This window comes from Mustelus asterias, chromosome 8 (assembly GCF_964213995.1).
Source record: "Mustelus asterias chromosome 8, sMusAst1.hap1.1, whole genome shotgun sequence".
Lineage (NCBI taxonomy): Eukaryota > Metazoa > Chordata > Chondrichthyes > Carcharhiniformes > Triakidae > Mustelus > Mustelus asterias.
In genome coordinates, this window is record NC_135808.1 from 110,077,955 (window position 1) to 110,101,614 (window position 23,660).

The following is a 23,660-nucleotide window of genomic DNA, read 5'->3' on the forward strand; positions in this document are numbered from 1 at the left end:
ACAATGGACAACATTCTCCAGCCCCACCCGCCACCAGGATCATTCAGTCCTGCTAAACATCAATGAACTTTTGCCTGGGCTGCCACGTTCTCCCGCAGTTGATCCTGCCATGGTGAGGCCGGAAAATCCGCGCCTACATTCCTGCTCAGACTGCGGGTTAATAGATCAACGTGGCATGGGTGTTTTTGTTTGCATTAAGAAGTTAATCAGGAATACATTTTTTGTAGAGCATTAGTTACCTACTGATTATTGTTTTGTTGCGGTTAGATTTTGTTTGTTTATTACAGTAAAAGTCTTAAAATGTGAAATCTTGTGTATGATTTTTTGCATTGCTCACAGGGAAATTCATATCTCTTAAAAGTTATCACTGTCGAAAAGGATTGTCACCAGGTGCACCACAGCAGCTTAAAAATGATTCGCTTGCCTAGCACTAATCTTGGACCGTATGGGTAACAGCTTAAACCTGGCAATTTTGGAATTATATGTGTTGTGCTATGTAACAGTTACCGCCATGATCTGATGCTCCAGTTTGCTTTCCGATCATGCCTATTTTTATGTTTATTTTATTGTACGCAGTTAATGGTAGGGGGTTGGGGAGAGTTACAGAACAAAGAGATCGAGGGGTACATGTTCATAGCTCCTCGAAAGTGGAATCACAGGTGGACAGAGTGGTGAAGAGGCATTCGGCATGCTTGGTTTCATCAGTCAGAACATTGAACACAGGAGTTGGGACGTCTTGTTGAAGTTGTACAAGACATTGGTAAGGCCATACTTGGAATACTGTGTGCAGTTCTGGTCACCCTTTTATAGAAAGGATATTATGAAACTAGAAAGAGTGCAGAAAAGATTTACCAGGATGCTAACGGGACTTGATGGTTGGAGTTATAATGAGAGGCTGAAGAGACTGGGACTTTTTTCTCTGGAGCGTAGGATGCTGAGGGGTGACCCTTATAGAGGTTTATAAAATAATGAGGAGCATAGATAAGGTAGATAGTCAACATCTTTTCCCAAAGGTAGGGGAGTCTAAAACTAGAGGGCATAGGTTTAAGGTGAGAGAGGAGAGGTACAAAAGTGTCCAGAGGGGCAATTTTTTCACACAGAGGGTGGTGAATGTCTGGAACAGGCTGCCAGAGGTCGTAGTAGAGGCGGGTACAATTTTGTCTTTTAAAAAGCATTTAGATAGTTACATGGATAAGATGGATATAGAGGGATATGGGCCAAATGCGGGCAATTGGGATTAGCTTAGGGGTTTAAAAAAAAGAGCGGCATGGACAAGTTGGGCTGAAGGGCCTGTTTCCATGCTGTAAACCTCTATGACTCTATGACCATGCTGCCTGACTGAAATAAAACCCCTACCCTTCCGGGGACCATATCCCTCAATTCCCATCCTATTCATGTATTTGTCCAGACGCCCCATAAAAGTCACTACCGTATCCGCTTCCACTACCTCTCCCCAGGCACCCACCACCCTCTGTGTAAAAAATCTGCCTCGTACATCTGGCTATCCATTCTGTCCATGCCTCTCGATCTTGTAGACTTCTATCAGGTCACCCCTCAACCTCCGTCGTTCCAGTGAGAACAAACCAAGTTTCTCCAACCTCTCCTCATAGCTAATGCCCTCCATATCAGGCAACATCCTGGTAAATCTTTTCTGCACCCTCTCCAAAGCCTCCACATCCTTCTGGTAGTGTGGCGACCAGAATTGAACACTATATTTCAAGTGTGGCCTAACTAAGGTTCTATAAAGCTGCAACATGACTTGCCAATTTTTAAACTCAATGTCCCAGCCGATGAAGGCAAGCATGTCGTATGCCTTTTTGGCTATCTTCTCCATCTGCATTGCCACTTTCAGTGACCTGTGTACCCGTACACCCAGATCCCTTTACCTATCAATACTCTTAAGGGTTCTGCCATTTAAAGTTGAAATGGTTTTATCTACTGGTGCTAAAATGCATTTTAAGTGAGAGATATTTGAAAAATTAGGCTCCAAAAGCAGGCTGCAGGCACATGTAATGAGGTCATTTATAATTCAGATTTTGACCTATGTTAACTGAAAATGAGCTTAAACTCTTCTACATTCCAAACAAAGTAAGTAAATGTGAATAGAATAGTCTGTGAACACATTACTTACCAAGAACATCTTTTTTAGCTTTTGTTCTTTATAAAACAACTGTGGTGTCTGAGCAAACTTTTCTATTTCTTGTGCTCTTGCCCAGCCTGGCCCTGATGCTTTACGGGAAACCTCCCTAGCACTGAAATCTCCTGTGTCCACATTGTAGTATCCTGGCGCCAACCTGCTTTCCTGAAAGAGAATTCAATTCTTATCATCAATATCAATGCTTCAACAGTTAAAAAAAATACTTTACAAGTTTTGTAAGACTTGGGTTTGATTCCCAGCTTGAGGCACTGTCTGTGTGGATTTTGCACATTCTCCCCGTGCTTGCGTGGGTTTCCCTCTGGTATTCTGGTTTCCTCCCACAGTCCAAAGATGTGCACATTAGGTGGATTGGCCATGCTAAATTCTCTTACAGTGTACCTGAACAGGTGCCAGAGTGTGGCAACTAGGGGATTTTCACAGTAACTTCATTGCAGTGTGATTATAAGCCTACTTGTGACAAATAAATAAACTTTACTTTACTTTAGAGTGGACATATAGTTAGTTACTTGTAATTGTCGTAATTGTGCTGTCAGGTTAGACTGCTAGGTAGAGACTTAGCTCTTTCCTGCAGGTATGGATAACATGAAAGAGCAAGTCATCTCAGGTTGCTCTGAACCATCTCCTAACGAAGGAATCTGTTACCACTCATTTGAAGAGTTCCTTAACCAATTAAGGAGTTCACTCCAATTACTGGCCACTTAACATTAGCGTTAGTGTGCATTTGCTTTTCCTGATTAAGTTGGAGATTTCATTTGTATGGTAAAGAGTGTCAACAGCAGTCACTAATACGGTCTGCTTTATGTGATAATAATTTGAACCATAGAAAGATTGATTTATTCCCATTTAATAAAATTTGGGAATATTTGTGCACAAATTTATTGAAACTGAATTTCCATCTCTAACCCAAACAACAGCTTATATTTATATGGTCACTTTAATGTAATAAAACATCTCAAGATAATTGACATTATAAAATAAAATATGACACTAAAGCACATGAGGTGATTTTAGGTCAGATGATCAAAAGTCTGTCAAAGAGCCTAATTAAGGAGTTTTTAAAGGAGGAAAGCGAGGGAGAGAGGTGATGAGGTGTAGAAAGGTAATTCAAGAGCTAATGGGCCTAGAATACAGTTTATTCAAATTTGAGATTCCAGATGCCAAATACAAATCTAAATAATTGAAGAGGGCACTCAGTAGACTGTATACTTCCACCACATAATGTTAATTGAACGTTATTACAAATATGCAGCTCTTTCTTGAGGAATTTCCCAGCCTGGTTAATACTCTGTAACTGCAACTTTTATAAAGAATTTCCATCTCACTGAGGAACTTCAGCCCCAACAACCTGCTTTGAAAACTCTGCTGACATTCTGATAGCTTTGACAAATTCCACAACACAATATTTTAAAACAATCAACAACATTAGAAATAAAACAACCCTCAACATTCTAAAGAAAAGTCAATTCATTCTATCTCCCAATGTATATTTTTAAAAAATCAAGATCTGGATCTGGACCTGCATCTTTGCCAAAAACGAATCAATTCTTCCTTGTTCATACCCTTACTGTGCACCAACTTTTGTTGAAATCTGTCCATTCATTCTTGTGATCTATTATTTACAGCCAAACAGATAACAGCAAAACCTCTACCATCTTCAGTGGCAAAGGTAAAATGATTCAAATGAGTACCTCAAGATGGGAATATGGAATAACTAAAGTAATCAACAAGTCTCTAACAGGTTTGCTTTGAGAAATAATAACAAAAATACTTATTTGAATCTCTGGCCTTAGGCTTCTGAGAAGCTACAGCACATCGTGGGCAGAACTTTCCAGCCGTGCATGCCCCAAGACTGGAAATTCCCACCTGAGCTTAACGGACCTTTAAATGGTCCGCCGAATTTTCTGTCCCACCCACTACAATTTCCAGTGGAGGGATGGGAAATTTCCGGCCCTGATCTCATCTCTACTCCTGCTGCTTGTAGACTGAGTACAAGTCATAGGACTAATACGGCCTATCCTGTCGAAGTAGTAGTGATGGCAGTTTATGACATGAATTCTTAAATGTACATGTACCTCATATCACAACAAAAGGCACTTCATTACAATTGGAAAGTGAGTACTTTCCAATATAGTACTGAAAAAATGGGCAGGGAATGAAGAATAGTGGGTAAAGGAAACAAAGGTTTGAAAAAAAAATTGAAAAGAAACGTAGTGGTTTATTTCATTTCATCTGGTATGGCCAAGAGCTTAATTGAGGTTAAATTTTACAATCAATAATTTTTCCAATTTGAATACTGTACAAACATACAAAGTTTACAGCATAGAAAGGGGTCACTGTGTCCATGTTAGCTCATTGCTGGATCAATCAAAAACTAATTCCACTGCTCTGCTCCCTCTCTGTACTGATTTATTATTCCAAGGTGTACAAGTTGGGCATATTAGCTTGTGAATAGTTCTTTTAAAATTACTGAAAAAGGATGAAAGGTATTGGATGAAAGACAAAAAAGTCATTTCAGACCAGCACTGTAAAAGTACGAGGAAAGTAAAGTTGGAAATGAAAATGGTTCAATTCAGGCAATTGCATAGATGATTAGTTACAATATAACTGGAATGAAGGCTGAATCAGAGGTTTTACTGCTGTCTTTTTGCCTGTCTCATCAGTGTAACATATTTTGATGAGTGTCTGACCACATTGCTATGAATGGTACTCAGAGGAGACCCAGAGGAATCATAGAATCATAGAAATCATAGAAACCCTACAGTGCAGAAGGAGGCCATTCGGCCCATCGAGTCTGCACCGACCACAATCCCACCCAGGCCCTACCCCCACATATTTTACCCGCTAATCCCTCTAACCTACTCATCCCAGGACTCTAAGGGGCAATTTTTTTTTTTAACCTGGCCAATCAACCTAACCCGCACATCTTTGGACTGTGGGAGGAAACCGGAGCACCCGGAGGAAATCCACGCAGACACGAGGAGAATGTGCAAACTCTACACAGACAGTGACCCGAGCCGGGAATCGAACCCGGGACCCTGGAGCTGTGAAGCAGCAGTGCTAACCACTGTGCTACCGTGCCGCCATAAATCTGCTTAAATTTTGGAAATGGGTTTCGTAGCTTCCCCGAAGAAGATACATGATTCATATAGATCGGAAGTCCCCACTAACCCTATCACACAATCGGAACAGAGAAAACAATGAAAACATCTTTAACATCACTCAAACGCTTCAAATATTTCAGTCATAGAAATGGAAACAAAGCTCGTAGAAGAAGCGTATCTAACCTACTTCATAAATATTGCTTCAGTCATTAATGAAGTAAATTTGTAGAAATTTAGAGTGGTACGGTGGCACTGCTGCCTCACAGTGCCAAGGACTCGGGTTCAATTTCAGCCTTGGATGACTATCTGTATGGAGTTTGCACATTCTCCCCATGTCTGTGTGGGTTTCCTCCGGGTGTTCCGGTTTCCTCCCAGGTTAGGTGGATTGACCATGCTAAATGTGCAGGGTTACGGGGATAAGGCAGGGGGGCGGACCTGGGGAAGGTGCTCTTTTGAAGAGTCGGTGCAGATTTGATGGGCCGAATGATCTCCTTCTGCATTGTAGGGATTCTATGAAATGTCAAAAAATGCCATTAATGAAATTAAGTTTCACATAATAAAAAATGCACCTTTGGAGGCATGGGTAGGGTTGATATTTTCACTTGTAAGATTGAGTTTGTTGCTTGCCAGCTATCTGGTTAGTAGATTGGTGTAGTACACTAATTTTACAATACCATGATGTTTTCTTCATTTGGTTAAAGCAAAAATGTTTAACATCAGAGTGGCTGACAGAACTTGGGGGATTTTCATCTAAGGATTTTAAAATTTATTTTTCAATGTATTTATATTGCCATGCTGAATATATTGGCAAATGCTGCCACTCATCCTTCTCTCACACCCCAGACCATTGGCACTGTTCAATGAACCATTTGGATGTGTTGGAGCATTCACTCTGATTTTAGCCTGTGTCCGTGTCAGCAAGTCTCTTTGCCTCCACTTTCTCCTTACGAGAATGTAGTTGAGATATAAAAGTCACTACTTGCTGGAATGTGAAAACCCAACAATGATTAGATAGTGACCTATTGTTGGTTGCTGCTTTTGTTGGTTCAACACTCAGCTGTGTGGGTTTGTCCCTGTCCCTGTAATGTGCTACATTAAGAACAGTCATCGCGCCTACTCAGTGCTACAATAATTAGGTGACTATCACCTAATTCTAAAGTCCTAGTTAACTCACCCGTTCCCCAGTGGCTCTCTTATCATAAGACACTTCTGTGTAAGAGCCTTGCTTCTTTCTGTCTGGGTGAACTCCATACACATCAAACCTGCAATAGCACCAAAAACAACGTTGCCTTGTGTTATTGGATACATAGAATGGAAAGGTCTTGGAAAGAGAAAAGCCATTCAGCTTATTTCAATATTCAGCACCCAATCAGTCTCTGTGCATCTCTAATCTAGATTTCAGTGCCATACGTTCATATGTGAATAACTGGAATGGGTGAAGTTATAGCAGTATTGAATCACTCTCCGTCTACATCCTCCTGCCCTGCTCCCAAACCCTCTTCCTTCTGTGCCCAACCTTGGAAAAAAAGCCTCTTCACAAAGTCACTTACAACTTTACTCACAAGTTGCCAACTGTCTAATGGCCCTCCATTCACCATAACATTTCTGCAGTTACATCAATCTCCTCAATCAAACTCTCACCGTCACCTTTGATGTTCTTGTTCCAAATAAAACCGTGACTTTCTCACCCTGATAAGACTCTCATCTTCACTCCCTTAAATTCAAAAGACAGATTTGAATGGTTATGACGGATAATCGGTTTACCCATTCATCACCAAATCTGGCTGGACCACAAAGCACTATTGGGCCCTCTTGTCATTTGTAAAAACTTTTCATTCTTCCAGGATCATCCTCAGATGCACAGGAAAGCCCTGACTTCTCATGTCTACTACAAACCTTCTTCTTAAACCCTTCTCCCCACCGTCTCCCCCTCTCAATTTACATCAACAAGTGAAAAGCACTCAAATTAACTTCTTTGTCACCAAGATTGGGGTGGCACAGTGGGTAGCACTGCTGCCTCACAGCGCCAGGGACCCAGGTTTGATTCCAGCCTTGGGTAACTGTCTGTGTGGAGTTTGCACATTCGCCCGTTTGTGCATGGGTTTCATCCGGGTGCTCCGCTTTCCTCCCACAGTTCAAAAATGTGTGGGTTAGGTGGATTGGCCATACTAAATTGCCCCTTAGTGTTCCAAGATGTGTAGGTTAGGGGGATTAGTGGGGTAAATATGTGGGGTTACCAGGATAGGGCGGGGGGTGAGCCTGGGTATCAATGCTCCATCGGAGAGTCGGTGCAGACTCGATGGGCTGAATGGCCTCCTTCTGTACTGTAGGGATTCTATGATTCTAAGATTGAAATCAACATTTAGTTGCTTCTGCTACATCCCTCCCTCCTCTTAGTCCATTCAGCCAGGCTTCCCCTTTATGACCTTTAACTTGCGCCTTTCTCCACCTTCTATCTCTACCCATGCCTTCTCGGAGCTCAACTTGTCCATAAGATCCAAATTAGTGGTCCCTCTACTCTACTCCCAACATTCTGCTGACTATCAATCTTTCCTTCCTGGCTGCCTTGTTAGATGGTATTTTTAATGGTTCCCTCTGTGTAAGTAGTTGTCAGGCAGTTTTATCTGTAGCTCAGTTGGTACTGCTGTTGTCAATGAGTCAAAAGGCTGTTGGTTCAGGTTTCTCTCCAGAACATGAGCTGAAGGGAAAAAAAAATCAAGACTGACCCTGCACTACAGCATTCCACAGTCAGTGGTGAGAGCTTTAGGATGAGATGTTACCTACATGTATGGGCGGCACAGTGGTTAGCACTGCTACCTCACAGCGCCAGGGACCTGGGTTCGATTCCCGGCTTGGGTCACTGTCTGTGTGGAGTTTTGGCGTTTTCCCCATGTCTGCGTGGGTTTCCTCTGGGTGCTCCGGTTTCCTCCCACAGTCTGAAAGACGTGCTGGTTGGGTGCATTGACCCGAACAGGTGCCGGAATGTGACGACTCGGGGAATCTCACAATAACTTCATTGCAATGTTAATGTGACAATGTGACTAATAAATAAACTTCAAAACTTTAAACTGAGGTCTCTGCCTGCCCTAAGGTGAATGCAAAAGATCCCATTGTGATATAGTGAAGAAGAGCAATATTAGTCAATAGTCTTAGTAGTCCCAGGGGTCTTAGTCAATATTTACTCAGCAATCAACTTCATAAAAGAAGATAATCTGGTTATTTTTGGACTGTTGTTTGTGGGAGTATGATTCCCCTGTGTCCTGAACTGACTACTTCATTGACTATAAAGCACTTTGGGAGATCCTGTGGTTCTGAAAGATGTGATACAAGTGCAATTTTTTACTTTGTGTTTTTTTTTCTATCCTTCTTTCCTTTAAATCTGTCAGATTGTCAGAAAATCAACCCATGACCCATCTGTCTTTGGAAACCTATAGATTAATTGTGGCACAGAAGGAGCTTTAGGATGAGATGTTACCTACACATGTGGGCAGCATGGTGGCACAGTGGTTAGCACTGCTGCTTCACAGCTCCAGGGACCTGGGTTCGAATCCCGGCTCGGGTCACTGTCTGTGTGGAGTTTGCATATCCTCCCTGTGTCTGCGTGGGTTTCTTGTCCCGGGATGCATAGGTTAGAGGGATTAGTGGGTAAATATGTAGGGATATGGGGATAGGGCCTGGGTGGGATTGTGGTTGGTGCAGACTCGATGGGCCGAATGGCCTCTTTCTGCACTGTAGGATTCCATGATTCTATGATTCTATATTCAGCCCATTAACCGCTGCTGGGATTTTTTTGGAGGACAATTTAAGGAAAAATTCTCTCCAAAGTCCTTCAGTTCAAAGTTGTCCCCTCCCTAATCTGTCCTAAAACTCGTCAACAATCTCAATAGCCCATTTTGCAATATTAAAATATTTCATGTATTGACAACCGATATGAAAGCTATGAGCAGATATTATGGTTCAGTAATGCTATTAGAACGAACACCCGTCAGATAATCCAACTCCAGACCATTAGCATTTACGTCATGACTGTGTTGCATGCAATATAGTTCACAAAGTATGAATTGGGCTGTAAAATGGTGCATAGCAAGTTGCACCGCATCTCACCATTCCCAAATATAAAACAATGACTTATAAACTGAAATCTAATTTTGTATTTAATGACCGTGTTTCTTACCCAAATTACATACTAGGAGTAAAACATTCTGATTTACGTAGCAGGGTATCTTTAAGTAGCTACTGCATTTCCCAGGGGTCTACCAACAACAATAACTTGCATTTAGATAATGCCTTAAATGTAGGAAAACATTAATAGGTACTTCATAGGGGCACAATAAGACAAAAAAGGTGAGGGTAGTTTCAATGAAGCAGCACCACATGAATGATTCCGATCCCACCCCCCACAAAATATTCCTGTAGTATTTTTATGGCGTTATTATGAGGTAGCGATTTAATTCTTATAAATCTGAAAGTTCAAACCCTGCTGTTCCTGGTATAAATATCACTTATTAAAAATTAAAATGTATCAAGTCACAAGTATGGATAATATCCTTTGCAGGTTCCTTTAGTCCTCCAAATTATTTACCATGTCTCCTATTTTAGCAACATTGAAACTCGAGTACAACTTCCTCTGGCCACAAATTGATGATGTGGAGATGCCGGCGTTGGACTGGGTGGGCACAGTAAGAAGTCTCACAACACCAGGTTAAAGTCCAACAGGTTTATTTGGCAGCACTAGCTTTCGGAGTCTCAGGCTTATTCATCAGGTGAGTGAAGAGCTGTGTTCACAAACAGGACATATACAGACACAAACTCAATTTGTGTCTGTATATGCAACAAATTGCATATTTGCGGCATATACAGATAATGGTTGGAATGCGAGTCTTTTCAGGTAATCAAGTCTTAAAAGTACAGACAATGTGACTGGAGAGAGGGCCAAGCACAGGTTAAAGAGGTGTGTATTGTCTCCAGCCAGGACAGTTAGTGAGGTTTTGCAAGCCCAGGCAAGTCATAGGGGTTACAGATAGTGTGACATGAACCCAAGATCCCAGTTGAGGCTGTCCTCATGTGTGCAGAACTTGGCTATCAGTCTCCGCTCAGTGATTCTGCATTGTCGTGTGTTGTGAAGACCGCCTTGGAGAACGTTTACCCGAAGATCAGAGGCTGAATGCCCGTGACCGCTGAAGTGTTCCCCGACTGGAAGATAAACACTCCTGCTTGGTGATTGTCGAGCGGTGTTCATTCATCCGTTGTCATAGCGTCTGCATGGTCTCCCCAGTGTAGCATGCCTTGGGACATCCTTTTCTGCAGCGTATCAGGTAGACAACGTCGGCCGAATCACAAGAGTATGTACCGTGTACCTGGTGGATGGTGTTCTCACGTGAGATGATGGCATCCATGTTGATGATCTAACACGTGTTTCAGAGGTTACTGTGGCAGGGTTGTGTGGTGTCATGGTCACTGTTCTCCTGAAGGCTGAGTAGTTTGCTGCGGACAATGGTCTGTTTGAGGTTGTGCGGTTGTTTGAAGGCAAGAAGTGGGGGTGTGGGGACGGCCTTGGCGAGATGGTCATCTTCATCGATGACATGTTGAAGGCTCCAGAGAAGATATCATAGCTTCTCCACTCCGGGGAAGTACTGGACGATGACGGGTACTCTGTCCGCCGTGTCCCGTGTTTGTCTTCTGAGGAGGTCAGTGCGGTTTTTCGCTGTGGCGCGTTGGAACTGTCAATCGATGAGTCGAGCACCATATCCTGTTCTTATGAGGGCATCTTTCAGTGTCTATAGGTGTCTGTTGCGATCCTCCTCATCTGAGCAGATCCTGTGTATACCGAGGGCTTGTCCGTAGGGGATGGCTTCTTTAACGTGTTTAGGGTGGAAGCTGGAGAAGTGGAGCATCGTGAGGTTATCCGTGGGCTTGCGATACGGTGAAGTGCTGAGGTGACCGTCCTTGATAGAGATGCATGTGTCCAAGAATCTTGGTTGCATTCTTGGACACATGCATCTCCATCAAGGACGGTCACCTCAGCACTTCACTGTACCACAAGCCCACGGATAACCTCACGATGCTCCACTTCTCCAGCTTCCACCCTAAACACGTTAAAGAAGCCATCCCGTATAGACAAGCCCTCCGTATACACAGGATCTGCTCAGACGAGGAGGATGGCATCAGACACCTACAGGCACTGAAAGACACCCTCATGAGAACAGGATATGGCGCTTGACTCATCGATCGACAGTTCCGATGTGCCACAGCGAAAAACCGCACCGACCTCCTCAAAAGACAAACACGGGACACGGCGGACAGAGTACCCTTCGCCGTCCAGTACTCCCCCGGATAATGGTTGGAATGCGAATACTTACAGCTAATCAAGTCTTTAAGATACAAACAACGTGAGTGGACAGAGCATCAAGACAGGCTATAAAGGTGTGTATTGTCTCCAGACAAGACAGCCAGTGAAACTCTGCAGGTCCAGTGAGTCTGTGTCTTTATATGCCCTGTTTGTGAACAGAATTCCCACTCACCTGAAGAAGGGGCTTGGAGCTCCGAAAGCTTGTGTGGCTTTTGCTACCAAATAAACCTGTTGGACTTTAACCTGGTGTTGTTAAACTTCTTACTGTGTTTACCCCAGTCCAACGCCGGCATCTCCACACCATGACTGCAGCAAACTACCCAGTCTTCAGGAGAACAGTGACCACGACACCACACAACCCTGCCACAGCAACCTCTGCAAGACGTGCCAGATCATCGACACGGATGCCATCATCTCACGTGAGAACACCATCCACCAGGTACATGATATATACTCTTGCAACTCGGCCAACGTTGTCTACCTGATGCGCTGCGGGAAAGGATGTCCCGAGGCATGGTACATTGGGGAGACCATGCAGATGCTACAACAACGGATGAATGAACACCGCTCGACAATCACCAGGCAGGAGTGTTTCCTTCCAGTCGGCGAACACTTCAGCGGTCACGGGCATTCGGCCTCTGATCTTCGGGTAAACGTTCTCCAAGGCGGCCTTCACGACACACGACAGCGCAGAGTCGCTGAGCAGAGACTGATCGCCAAGTTCCGCACAGATGAGGACGGCCCCAACTGGGATCTTGGGTTCATGTTACACTATCTCTAACCCCCACGACCTGCCTGGACTTGCAAAATCTCACTAACTGTCCTGGCTGGAGACAATACACACCTCTTTAACCTGTGCTTGGCCCTCTCTCCACTCACATTGTCTGGACCTTTAAGACTTGATTACCTGTAAAGATTCGCATTCCAACCATTATCTTGTAAATTGAGTTTGTGTCTGTATATGCCCTGTTTGTGAACACAGCTCTTCACTCACTTGATGATGGAGCTGAGACTCTGAAAGCTAGTGCTGCCAAATAAACCTGTTGGACTTTAACGTGGTGTTGTGAGACTTCTTATTGCACATATTGATGTACACGGTAGATGGAATCAATCTCAGAACAGCATCTTGTGAAACATTGCTACCCACTTCCAACCAACTGCCCCAAGTTCTACTCTTTGCTTTTAAAATCTGACCAGTTTTTAATCCAATAGCTCAAATTTTGCAGTCAGTGGCAAAGATCGAGCATTTGCCATTCACATCATTGATAGTTGTCCAAAAAGGTTACGTGGGCTTTTGATGCTAGACATGCTGTAATTGAGTGTCTGATACAGTGCAGTGGCTTCTACAGGAGATCCAGACGTGTGTGAGCAGGAGAAGAAGTGAGGAACTTCAACCGATCAGATTGAAGAATCTTCACACACAGAGCATATAACCAGAAGCATAAACCAGGAATTCTAAATTAAGGTTTAAATCTCATCCATAGAATCACAGAATCCTACAGTGTAGAAGGCAGCCATTTGGCCCATCAAGTCTGCACCGACCACAAACCCACCCAGGTCCTATCCCCATAATCCTTAATTACCTTTGCTAGTCCCTCTGACATGAAGGAGAAACCTAGCATGGCCAATCAACCTAACCCGCACATCTCTGGACTGTGGGAGGAAACAGGAGCACCCGGAGGAAACACATGCAGACACGGGGAGAATGTGCAAACTCCATGCAGGTAATCACCCGAGGCTGGAATCAAACCCGGGTCCCTTGCTCTGTGAGGCAGCAGTGCTAACCACTGTACGCCCTTAAATTCAAATTTCAACATCTACCATGGTGGGATTTGAACCCGGGCCCCCAGAGCGTTACCCTAGTTTTTGGATTACTGGTCTAGTGATAATACCACTGTGCCATTGCCTCCCCATCCAGAAAGCAAAATAGAGGGAATAAAAGATGGGATTAAGAACAAGAAATAAAAGGGAGACAACATTATTTTATTTACTTTTTAAAATCTCCAACACTAATTATTTTCTGATGCCACACTTGTAAAATTTAAGTTTCAGCATCAGAGAGGTTGTCAGTCATTATAACTTATCTTGTCATTATGGATTTGCTTACAGCTGTGCTATTATTGAATTGAATGTATTCAGGAGGCGGCTGGAGATAGCACTTGGGGCAAATGGGATCAAAGGTTATGGGGAAAAAGCAGGATTAGGCTATTGAGTTGGATGATCAGCCATGATCATAATGAATGGTGAAGCAGGCTCGAAGGGCCAAATGGCCTCCTCTTGCTCCTATCTTCTATGTTTCTGTGTTTTTATTAAGAATTTACTTAGGCCTGAATGCATTAGCCTTAACTTTTTCTGGCATGCTTAGTGGCGATCTAGTGAACACCTATTACAATTTCTTGCATTACATTGATTTCAATGCAGGATCTATCAGTGATATAATGTTATAATGCTGCCTATGGGGGAGCAGGGTAACATGGACTGCAACTTCCATAGAATCTCTAAAATCCCTACAGTGCAGAAAGAGGCCACTCAGCCCATTAATTTGGTACTGAATCTCTGACAGAACATCTTCCCCAGGCCCACCCCCCACTGCCCTATCCCCATAACACTGTGCACTTTACCATGGTTAATTCATCTCATTTACATATCTTTGGACATTAAGGGGCAGTTTAGCATGGCCAATCCACCTAACCTGCACATGTTTGGACTGTGGGATGAAACCGGGACACCTGGAAGAAACCCATGCAAACTCCACACAGTCACCCAAGGCCGAATCAAACCTGGGTCTCTGGCATTGTGCTAATCATTGTGCCACCGTACCACCTGGCAAATTTCCACCTTTAATTTCTTCTAAGGCTGTCCCTCAGGGTCGAGGGTGCCTTGTTTCAGCTCCAATGCAATGGTTTCTGAGATAGCTGATAAGTCTTTTTCTTGATCAGGCAAAAGCCAGGGATTCCCATGAGTCTATGGATTTGTTTGATCTCTTCAGGGGAACTCTGAAGATATCCCCAAAGTACATCAACTGCCCAAGACAACAAGAAACTACAAAATGTTGTGAATGTAACCCAATCCATCACATAAATCAACCTCCCATCCACTGACTGTCTACACTTGCCGCTGCCTTAGAAAAGCAGCCAGCATAATTAAGAACCCCACACACCCTGGACATACTCTCTTCCACCTTTTTCCATTGGGAAAAAGGTACAAAAGTTTGAGGTCACGTATCAACTGACTCAAGAACAGCTTCTTCCCTGCTGCCATCAGACTTTTCAATGGACCTACCTTGCACTAAGTTGATCTTTCTCTACACCCTAGCTTTGATTGTAACATTACATTCTGCACGCTCTCCTTACCCTCTCTATGTACGGTATGCTTTGTCTGTTTAGCACGCAGGAAACAATACTTTTCACTGTACACTAATACAAGTGACAACATCCTGAGAGTATCTGGATTTCGAGTAGAACAATTGCTTCAGGAGTCTAGTGTCAGGCATATGAATGACATGTCTCACCCAGCAGAGCTGGTGTTTGAGTGATTAGTCCCTCGATGTAGGGCCTGTTGCCTTGGGAGAAGACAATGCTGTTGGACCATCTTTCCTGCCATCTGATTTGGAGGATCCTGCAAAGGCACCTCTGATACTCTGAAACTACTGCTGTAGTTTGTCAAGTCTCCGAAGCATATCGAAGCATTGGGGTCATCGCTGCCCAATGAACAATGACCTTAGTCTTGAGTTTGAGATCCTGACCCTCAAATACTTATTTTCTCAGTCAGCCAAAGGCACGTTGAAGGTGATGAATAAATTTTGACCTCCATGCGTGCCTTTGTCCAGAGGAAGCTCCCAAGTTATAGAAAATAGTCCATGTTTTCCTGGAGTTCACTGTATGCATAGGAGTTACTTCCAGAATATGCATATAGTGAACACTATAGGAGTTCACTATATGCATTCTCGGGAAGTCACTACTCAAAATTAAGGTGAGTACTGTAACCTCACATTCTCAAACGATAACACAAAGCGTTTTCCCTAACTCAATCTTAATCTACTCTATGATTTGGAGATGCCGGTGTTGGACTGAGGTGGGGACAGTAAGAAGTCTCACAACACCAGGTTAATGTCCAACAGGTTTATTTGGAATCACGAGCTTTCGGAGCGCTGCTCGTGACTCATCTGATGAAGGAGCGGTGCTGCGAAAGCTCGTGATTCCAGATAAACCCGTTGGACTTTAACCTGGTGTAGTGAGACTTCTTACTTAACCTACTCTAGTAGCCGTCCCTTTGAATCTTATCCAAGGCTTTCTAAAAGTCCATGTAAACCACATCTTCTGCACTTCAACTGTTTGTCACCTCCTCAGAGCTCTGTTGGGTTTGTCAAGCACAACCCTTAATGAAATTATTGTTTGCTGCTCATTAGTTTTCATGTTTCATTTTAATGGAAGAGTCCGATTTTTTTCACATCACAAATGTTTAACCAATGACCTAAATTAGCTCTATCTCTCTCTATTACACTCACCACTCTCCTCGAATCCCCTTCTCAACATGACTGTGCAATTTTCCTTCTATCTCACTCTTTTAACTAGTTTAGGATTCCTCCTCTCTCCATTAACTTCCTCTTTTGTATAAACTGGCGTGAAAGGATTCCAGCCAGTTTCCGCACATTCTCTACCAGGTCTCTATCCTGTCCTCTCACATGTAACAACATTGTTTGCTTTGGAATAAATTCATATTAACTAAATAGATTTTTTAAAAACACACACCAAGTGATCGAGCTGTTTTTTGTTGCCTTTGACTAACCTGGCTTTCTGAGTTCCAAAAGGAGCTCCCAGAAATTGTTTCACTTCCATCGACCGATCAGCTTCAGAGTCGATCAAATTACAATGAATTGCTGCTTAATTTTTGGTTGACATTGAACAGCCACCCGCTGCGAGACGGCTCCTAGCAACCCGGAACGCGTATTATCAGGACGCATAATGGCCATCAGGCAATTTATAAAATAATAACGAACGCGGGAGTGTCACTTTTAGTGCCCCTTGCGTCAGACAGCAAACTAGCTTCAATTATTCTTGGGACGCCGGAGATCACCTGATAAACCAGATAAACAAGGTAGTCTTAAATCCAGGGATGCAGTATCCGGTTCCCGATTAACCAAAAAGAGAAATCTCCCTCTCTGAAATTAAATGTGAGTCATTGCAAGTGGGCACTGTCGTTGGAAAATGAAACTACAATAATCCTCCCTCCCCGGGCAAGTATCTGCCTTATGACTCTCTTATTTTCGCTCCTTTAAATTAATCTGCAGACAACATGAAAGTCTCTTCGAAAAGAACTTAGGAACTTTACTTCAACGATTTTGTCACCCCCCTCAGTTGCTCATAGCTTTATTTATTATTAGTGTCACAAGTAGGCTTGCATTAACATTGCAGAAGTTACTGTGAAAATTCCCTAGTCGCCACACTCCAGCACCTGTTCAGGTACACTGAGGGAGAATTTAGCATGGTCAATACACCTAATCAGCACGTCTTTTGGACTGTGGGAGGAAACCGGAGCACCCAAAGGAAACCACACAGACACGGGGAGAACATGCAATCTCCGCACAGACAGTGACCCAAGCTGGAATCAAACCCAGGTCCCTGGCGCTGTGAGGCAGCAGTGCTAACCACTGTGCCACCTTGCCACTCGTTCACTAAATTTGAAGGATGTTCAAGCACCTTCACAGCGCCAAGGACCCGGGTTCGAATCCCGGTTGACACATTATCTGTGTGGAGTTTGCACATTCTCCCCGTGTCTGCGTGGGTTTCCTCCGGGTGCTCCAAAGTACCCAAACAGGCGTCGGAGTGTGGCGACTAGGTGAATTTCATGGTAACTTCATTGCAATGTTAACGTAAGCCTACTTGTGACACTAATAAATAAATAAATTCTTGTTTCTATATCCATACGATTAATATAATCGGAAAACCAATGATCCCTGGAGTTAAATAACCACTTCTCACAGCCCAGTAATTTACGGAGCATGCTTTTTACTGCTCCTTTTTGCTTTGTGCCCCATAACCCTTCCTCTATTCACACGGCAAAATTTATTTTAGCATCATCATTCTTAATATTCTTAAGTAAATAAATTATATTTATTTAGTGTTTTGTCACATTCTCAGGTCATCCCTAAATGTTTATTTTGCTGCAAATATATACTTTTTTTGTAAAATATCTGAAGGAACATTACAATCATTTCAAAATGGCCATCAAACAAAGTGCAACAATATTCAGTCTTTCTACATAAAAATCAGGTTGCACTCTGAGGTGCTTCCATACGATTGTGATAGATGTAAGATTCACTGTATACTTTCAATGTGTGTCATACAATCCGAGGGGTTCTATACAATTTCCAGCCCCCTGGTGCACTATGGTTGAAAGTTCTTAGACAACGACCATTCCCCTTTGTGATTCTGTGGCAGCTGCCCCAAGCTTTAGTGCAACCCTTAGCACATAGCCCTGGGCTTTGGAATATAGTAAGAAGTTTAACAACACCAGGTTAAAGTCCAACAGGTTTATTTGGTAGCAAAAGCCACACAAGCTTTCGAAGCTCTAAGCCCCTTCTTCAGGTGAGTGGGAATTCTGTTCACAAACAGAGTTTATAAAGACACAGACTCAATTTACATGAATAATGGTTGGAATGCGAATACTTACAACTAATCAAGTCTTTAAGAAACAAAACAATGGGAGTGGAGAGAGCATCAAGACAGGCTAAAAAGATGTGTATTGTCTCCAGACAAGACAGCCAGTGAAACTCTGCAGGTCCACGCAACTGTGGGCGTTACGAATAGTGTGACATGAACCCAATATCCCGGTTGAGGCCGTCCGCGTGTGTGCGGAACTTGGCTATCAGTTTCTGCTCAGCGACTCTGCGCTGTCGTGTGTCACGAAGGCCGCCTTGGAGAACGCTTACCCGAATATCAGAGGCCGAATGCCCGTGACCGCTGAAGTGCTCCCCAACAGGAAGAGAACAGTCTTGCCTGGTGATTGTCGAGCGGTGTTCATTCATCCGTTGTCGCAGCGTCTGCATAGTTTCCCCAATGTACCATGCCTCGGGACATCCTTTCTTGCAGCGTATCAGGTAGACAACGTTGGCCGAGTTGCAAGAGTATGTACCGTGTATCTGGTGGATGGTGTTCTCACGTGAGATGATGGCATCTGTGTCGATGATCCGGCACGTCTTGCAGAGGTTGCTGTGGCAGGGTTGTGTGGTGTCTTGGTCACTGTTCTCCTGAAGGCTGGGTAGTTTGCTGCGGACAATGGTCTGTTTGAGGTTGTGCGGTTGTTTGAAGGCAAGAAGTGGGGGTGTGGGGATGGCCTTGGCGAGATGTTCGTCTTCATCAATGACATGTTGAAGGCTCCGGAGGAGATGCCGTAGCTTCTCCGCTCCGGGGAAGTACTGGACAACGAAGGGTACTCTGTCCACTATGTCCCGTGTTTGTCTTCTGAGGAGGTCGGTGCGGTTTTTCGCTGTGGCGCATTGGAACTGTTGATCAATGAGTCGAGCACCATATCCTGTTCTTATGAGGGCACCTTTCAGCGTCTGGAGGTGTCTGTTGCGATCCTCCTCATCCGAGCAGATCCTGTGTATACGGAGGGCTTGTCCGTAGGGGATGGCTTCTTTAACGTGTTTAGGGTGGAAGCTGGAGAAGTGGAGCATCGTGAGGTTATCCGTGGGCTTGCGGTACAGTGAGGTGCTGAGGTGACCGTCCTTAATGGAGATGCGCGTGTCCAAGAATGCAACCGATTCCGGAGAGTAAATATGCCAGTCTGCAACACTTGGTCAGGGACAACTCCAATCACTGGAAGAGCAACCAGTTTTGGGCAGACCAAAGAGCGTCTTTCACCGAGTTGATGACCCTCCAGTGGCATTTGATGTTTGTCTTGGTGTGTATCCCTAGCAACAGCTCATAGAACACAGAGTCCTGCAAAACAGAGCTGCTCGAGATAAACCTCAACAAAAAACCTCTCCACACCTTCTTTGTAAAGGCACATTCCACATGGAGGTGGACAACAGTCTCTTCCCCACCACAGTCACCTTGAAGGTAACATGCGATGTGTGGGAAGGATCTGATGGGGAGGGCCTCTCTCACCACCAGCCAGGCATCCCTGATCATCTCATTGTCAATTGGTCATTTTGGAGATCATTTTGAAGGGTAACACAGTAACCAATTTACTCATAGCAACGAAGCTGCACACAGCAAGATCCCACAAATAACAAATGAATGCATGAACAGATACTTATGATTTTAGTAGAGAGTTATCTGAGTCTCTTTCAGTGTCTCATCCAAAAGATGGCTCCTGAACAGTATGGCACTCCCTCAGTAACAGACTGGGTATCAGCCTAGATTAAATGCATAAATTCAGATGCAAAATTCTCTCTGACTAAGCCACCTTCACACTTAGCAATTTTCTCCTGTGGCACCTTTTCTGAAAACCCACATATGAGAGAAACAAAAGACTTGCATTTATCTAGCACTTTCCCCAACCATTGTATTGATAGGTTATGATAACTAACTTTGTTCCATGGTTTTAGCATAACCGTCACCTGGGATACCAACTTGTAACCATCAGAAACTCACTATATTGAGGATAGCAGATAAACTTCAAAATGTATTTGGTCTAATCTGAACCATTTGTTAAATGGTTGTTTTACTGCTCAATTCTAGGCATATTTGTAGTTTTTCTATGTAGTTTCCTGCTAACCTGGTAATCTATTATTTGTTGTGTGGTTTCACTCTCCTTTTCCTTTATTATTTATGTAATTGTGTTGGCTATCAAGCGTTCTGTGTGTAACTTTTCTGCAGAGATTAACTGTTTCTGAGCAGTTTTTTCAAAATTCTCTTTACTTTCGATGTAACTTTGGAAATATGCTGGAAGTCCCACCTAAGTTTCCATTCTTGTCTTCTAACTTCCTCCTTGCTCTCTGCTACTCTGTATTTAGCATTATTCTCCTTGTAATCACCAGTGAATATTTAATTCTATGCCTTAAAATAATTGAATTTGGGCAATGTCACTGAAACAATCAGTATTAATTGTAGTTATAATGTAATATATTATGTAAAATATGTTGTAGGTAAAGATACCTCTTAGGCTAGGCATGGATCGAAATATATTGGTTTATTTGCACAATTGTGGGAGACCGGCCGATACCTAAACATGGCCTCAGATGTCTCCGCAAATACAGGCTAAAAACATACATTTATATCCCTCCTTGCACGTACGCAGTTTCCCAGGCCTCACAGGTTCCCAGGCACTTGCACATCTTCCTGTGTGAACCTTGTTGCCTTGGCGTTTTCTTCACGGTTATCCCAAGGCCGCGAGTGTTGTTGTTCTCAGTGAGCACAGGTGGGGTATCTTACTAACATACAAAGTTACAGCCTTTGCACAAACCAGTTAACTGGCATACAACAGTTTATATACGTTCGTAGGTACTTGTATAATGTATATCGGGACAGGTTATGATGAAGGTATCATTATACGTCAGAGAAGGCCTACATATAGGCCTCCACTGTTACACAGCAATACATAATTAAAGAATACAAATTGGCGGATTAGCCACATTCTTGAACAGAAAAACATACAACAGCTGTGCTCTTATCTGTTCTTGGATATATGAGCATGAAAACACCCTAACGTAAACATGAGTTCTACAGTATTTCTCACACAAGCTCTAAATATCACAGAGGTCACTTTGACACTTCGAGTATTGAAGTTCATTAACCCATTCCCAACTTCAGCTGGATAAACTTAACAGATCTGCAGAGAAAGAAACAGAGTTAACATTTTGAGTCCATATGACTCTTCTGAGGAACTGAGGAGGGATATAAATGTGATGAATTATATGGTTGGAGAGCTGGGTGGGGCATGATGGAAGATCAGGGAGGTCAGAGCTAAGGGGAGATTGACAAAGATGTCATGGACACAAGGCAAAAGGAGTATTCATGGTGGCATTAGGACTGAATAAGTGCTAATAGTGGCTTAAAGGTAAGATCGCAGAATGAGTCAACAGGAGAACAAAGGTCAGTGCTCAGTGAAAGCAAAACTGAAAAAACAAGGGACAGATGGCCCTGTAAGGGAGGGGTGGAGTTAAACCTGTGGAACCAAAAAAACAAAAAGGGGGTCAGGATGGAGGGAAAAGTTCACAGTCTAAACATGTTGAACTCAATGTTGAGTCCAGAAGGCTGTAACATGCTGAGTTGGAAGATGAGGTGTTGTTCTTCCAGTTTGCGTTGGGTATCACTGGAGCATTGCAGCAGGTTGAGGATGGACATGTGGACTTGAGAACAAGATGCTGAGATGAAATGGCAAGCGAGTGGAAGGTTGTGATCATGCTTGCAGTTGGAGTGAAGGTTTTTCACTAAAGTTTCACATAGGGGCGGCACGGTGGTACAGTGGTTAGCACTACTGCCTCACAGTGCCAGGGACCCAGGTTCAATTCCGGCCTTGGGTGACTGTCTGTATAGAGTCTGCACATTCTACCCATGTCTGCGTGGGTGTCCTTCATGTGCTCTGGTTTCCTCCCACAGTCCAAAGATGTGCAGGTTAGAAGGGTTATTTGGACTGGAAACGTTTCTCTCTCCACAGATGCTGCCAGACCTGCTGTGTTTGTCCAGCATTTTCTGTTTTTAATTCAGATTTTCAGCATCTGCAGTAGTTTATTTTTATTTAATTCTAGTTATGGTATGTTTCCTCCATGTGTTGGATAAAGTTAAATCTCTTGCATCTGTCTAAAGACTGACAGGTAAGTTTGCTTCTGGTAGGATGATGCACTGTGAAACAGGACGAACTTGATCTGCCACATTTTTCAAGTTCCATCCAATCCTAAAGGAATGTGAAGCAACACTTCAGAAATAGCTGCCAAACACACCTACATTGGACAGATTTTAAGCACTTGATGTGTATATTATGCACAACAAAAGTTGAACAGTTCTAGTGACAGATTTCTTGAGCAAAAGAGAACATTGTTGCTAAAACCTTGTCTGGTAAGGTATGTAAACGGAAGGATGCAGTGACGCTGATTCTAATGGATGGAATCTTATGCCCTTTGAAATATTTCCAGGGTCTGAATAACTTCCAGTTCCCTATCTACTTGGGTTAGAGGTATGCCCTGTAGCTCGATCATAAGTGAAGCAACTAATTAACAGGCTGTCTTCACATTCACCATTTAATTAAGACCAGCGGATGCATTCCCAAGGCGGGAGGCCTAAGGACATGAAGGTCTGATAGTATGTGTGTGGGGTGTGTGCGTCTGTGGGGGGGGGGGGGGGGGGGGGGGTGGGGGGGGGGGATGAATGCAAGGGCACTTCAAAATGGAGGTTTCTGAACAGTTCAGCAAAGGAAAAAACAGAATGGCCACAGCTGTCAGGACATCTTTGTGGAGGGGATTCAACCGCAGGAGTGCTTGTGGTTGTGGCTCTCTGAACCACATAGCTCTGTGATGGTTGGAGTCATAGGAAGCAGTGATGGTCCTGGCCTGCCACAGGTTCCACTGGTCGAGTGCCTCCCTGTGCCTGTCAGGCTTCAGTTTCATCAGCTGAGAAACTATCTGATCCTGGCGGGTTTACCAATTTTCCCTCCAGTGGGCACTTACTAATTGGCTACCCACTGTGGCCAGGTAGGAAACCGTTGTCAGTTTGACTCCACTTCTCGTAAAGATTGCTCGGAGGTGGGAATGCGCTGGGACAGTGGTTCAACATGCTATTTCCTCATTTTGCTCCCGGTCCCATTTCCAGACTTGCCTCCATGGGACTGGCAATATTCACCCCAACAAGTTGATTATTTTTCCTTACCTGACATCTCCAAGTGGAGAGATCTTTCCCCACATCATTATTTTGTGAACACCCACACAATATTTCCCCTTGTATTACTGCTGTCCCAATGTGGGGGAAGATGTTTATGCATTAATGCACAACCTGTAGACTTATTTTACGTCCAACCGCAGTATGTAACTAGAGTTGCATTGTCTCTCTGAATATCCTTTTCTGGGCATTATTTTGCACATCAAACGAGAGGAATTTAAGTGTTTGGAAAT

General features: G+C 43.6%; 1 protein-coding gene across 1 annotated transcript in view; it reads right to left on the reverse strand.

The window, feature by feature from the left end:
• The window catches only part of LOC144497956 (ciliary microtubule-associated protein 2-like), a 29,407-nt gene extending 12,836 nt beyond the window's left edge, over positions 1-16,571 (reverse strand). The window contains exons 1-3 of the mRNA XM_078219422.1: positions 16,397-16,571; positions 6,434-6,521; positions 2,132-2,302 (exon numbers count right to left, since the gene is read on the reverse strand). Coding sequence (XP_078075548.1) covers positions 2,132-2,302; positions 6,434-6,521; positions 16,397-16,446 — 309 coding nt within the window. The 5' untranslated portion in view covers positions 16,447-16,571. The remainder of the gene's footprint in view (positions 1-2,131; positions 2,303-6,433; positions 6,522-16,396) is intronic.
• Positions 16,572-23,660: the final 7,089 nt, after the last annotated feature.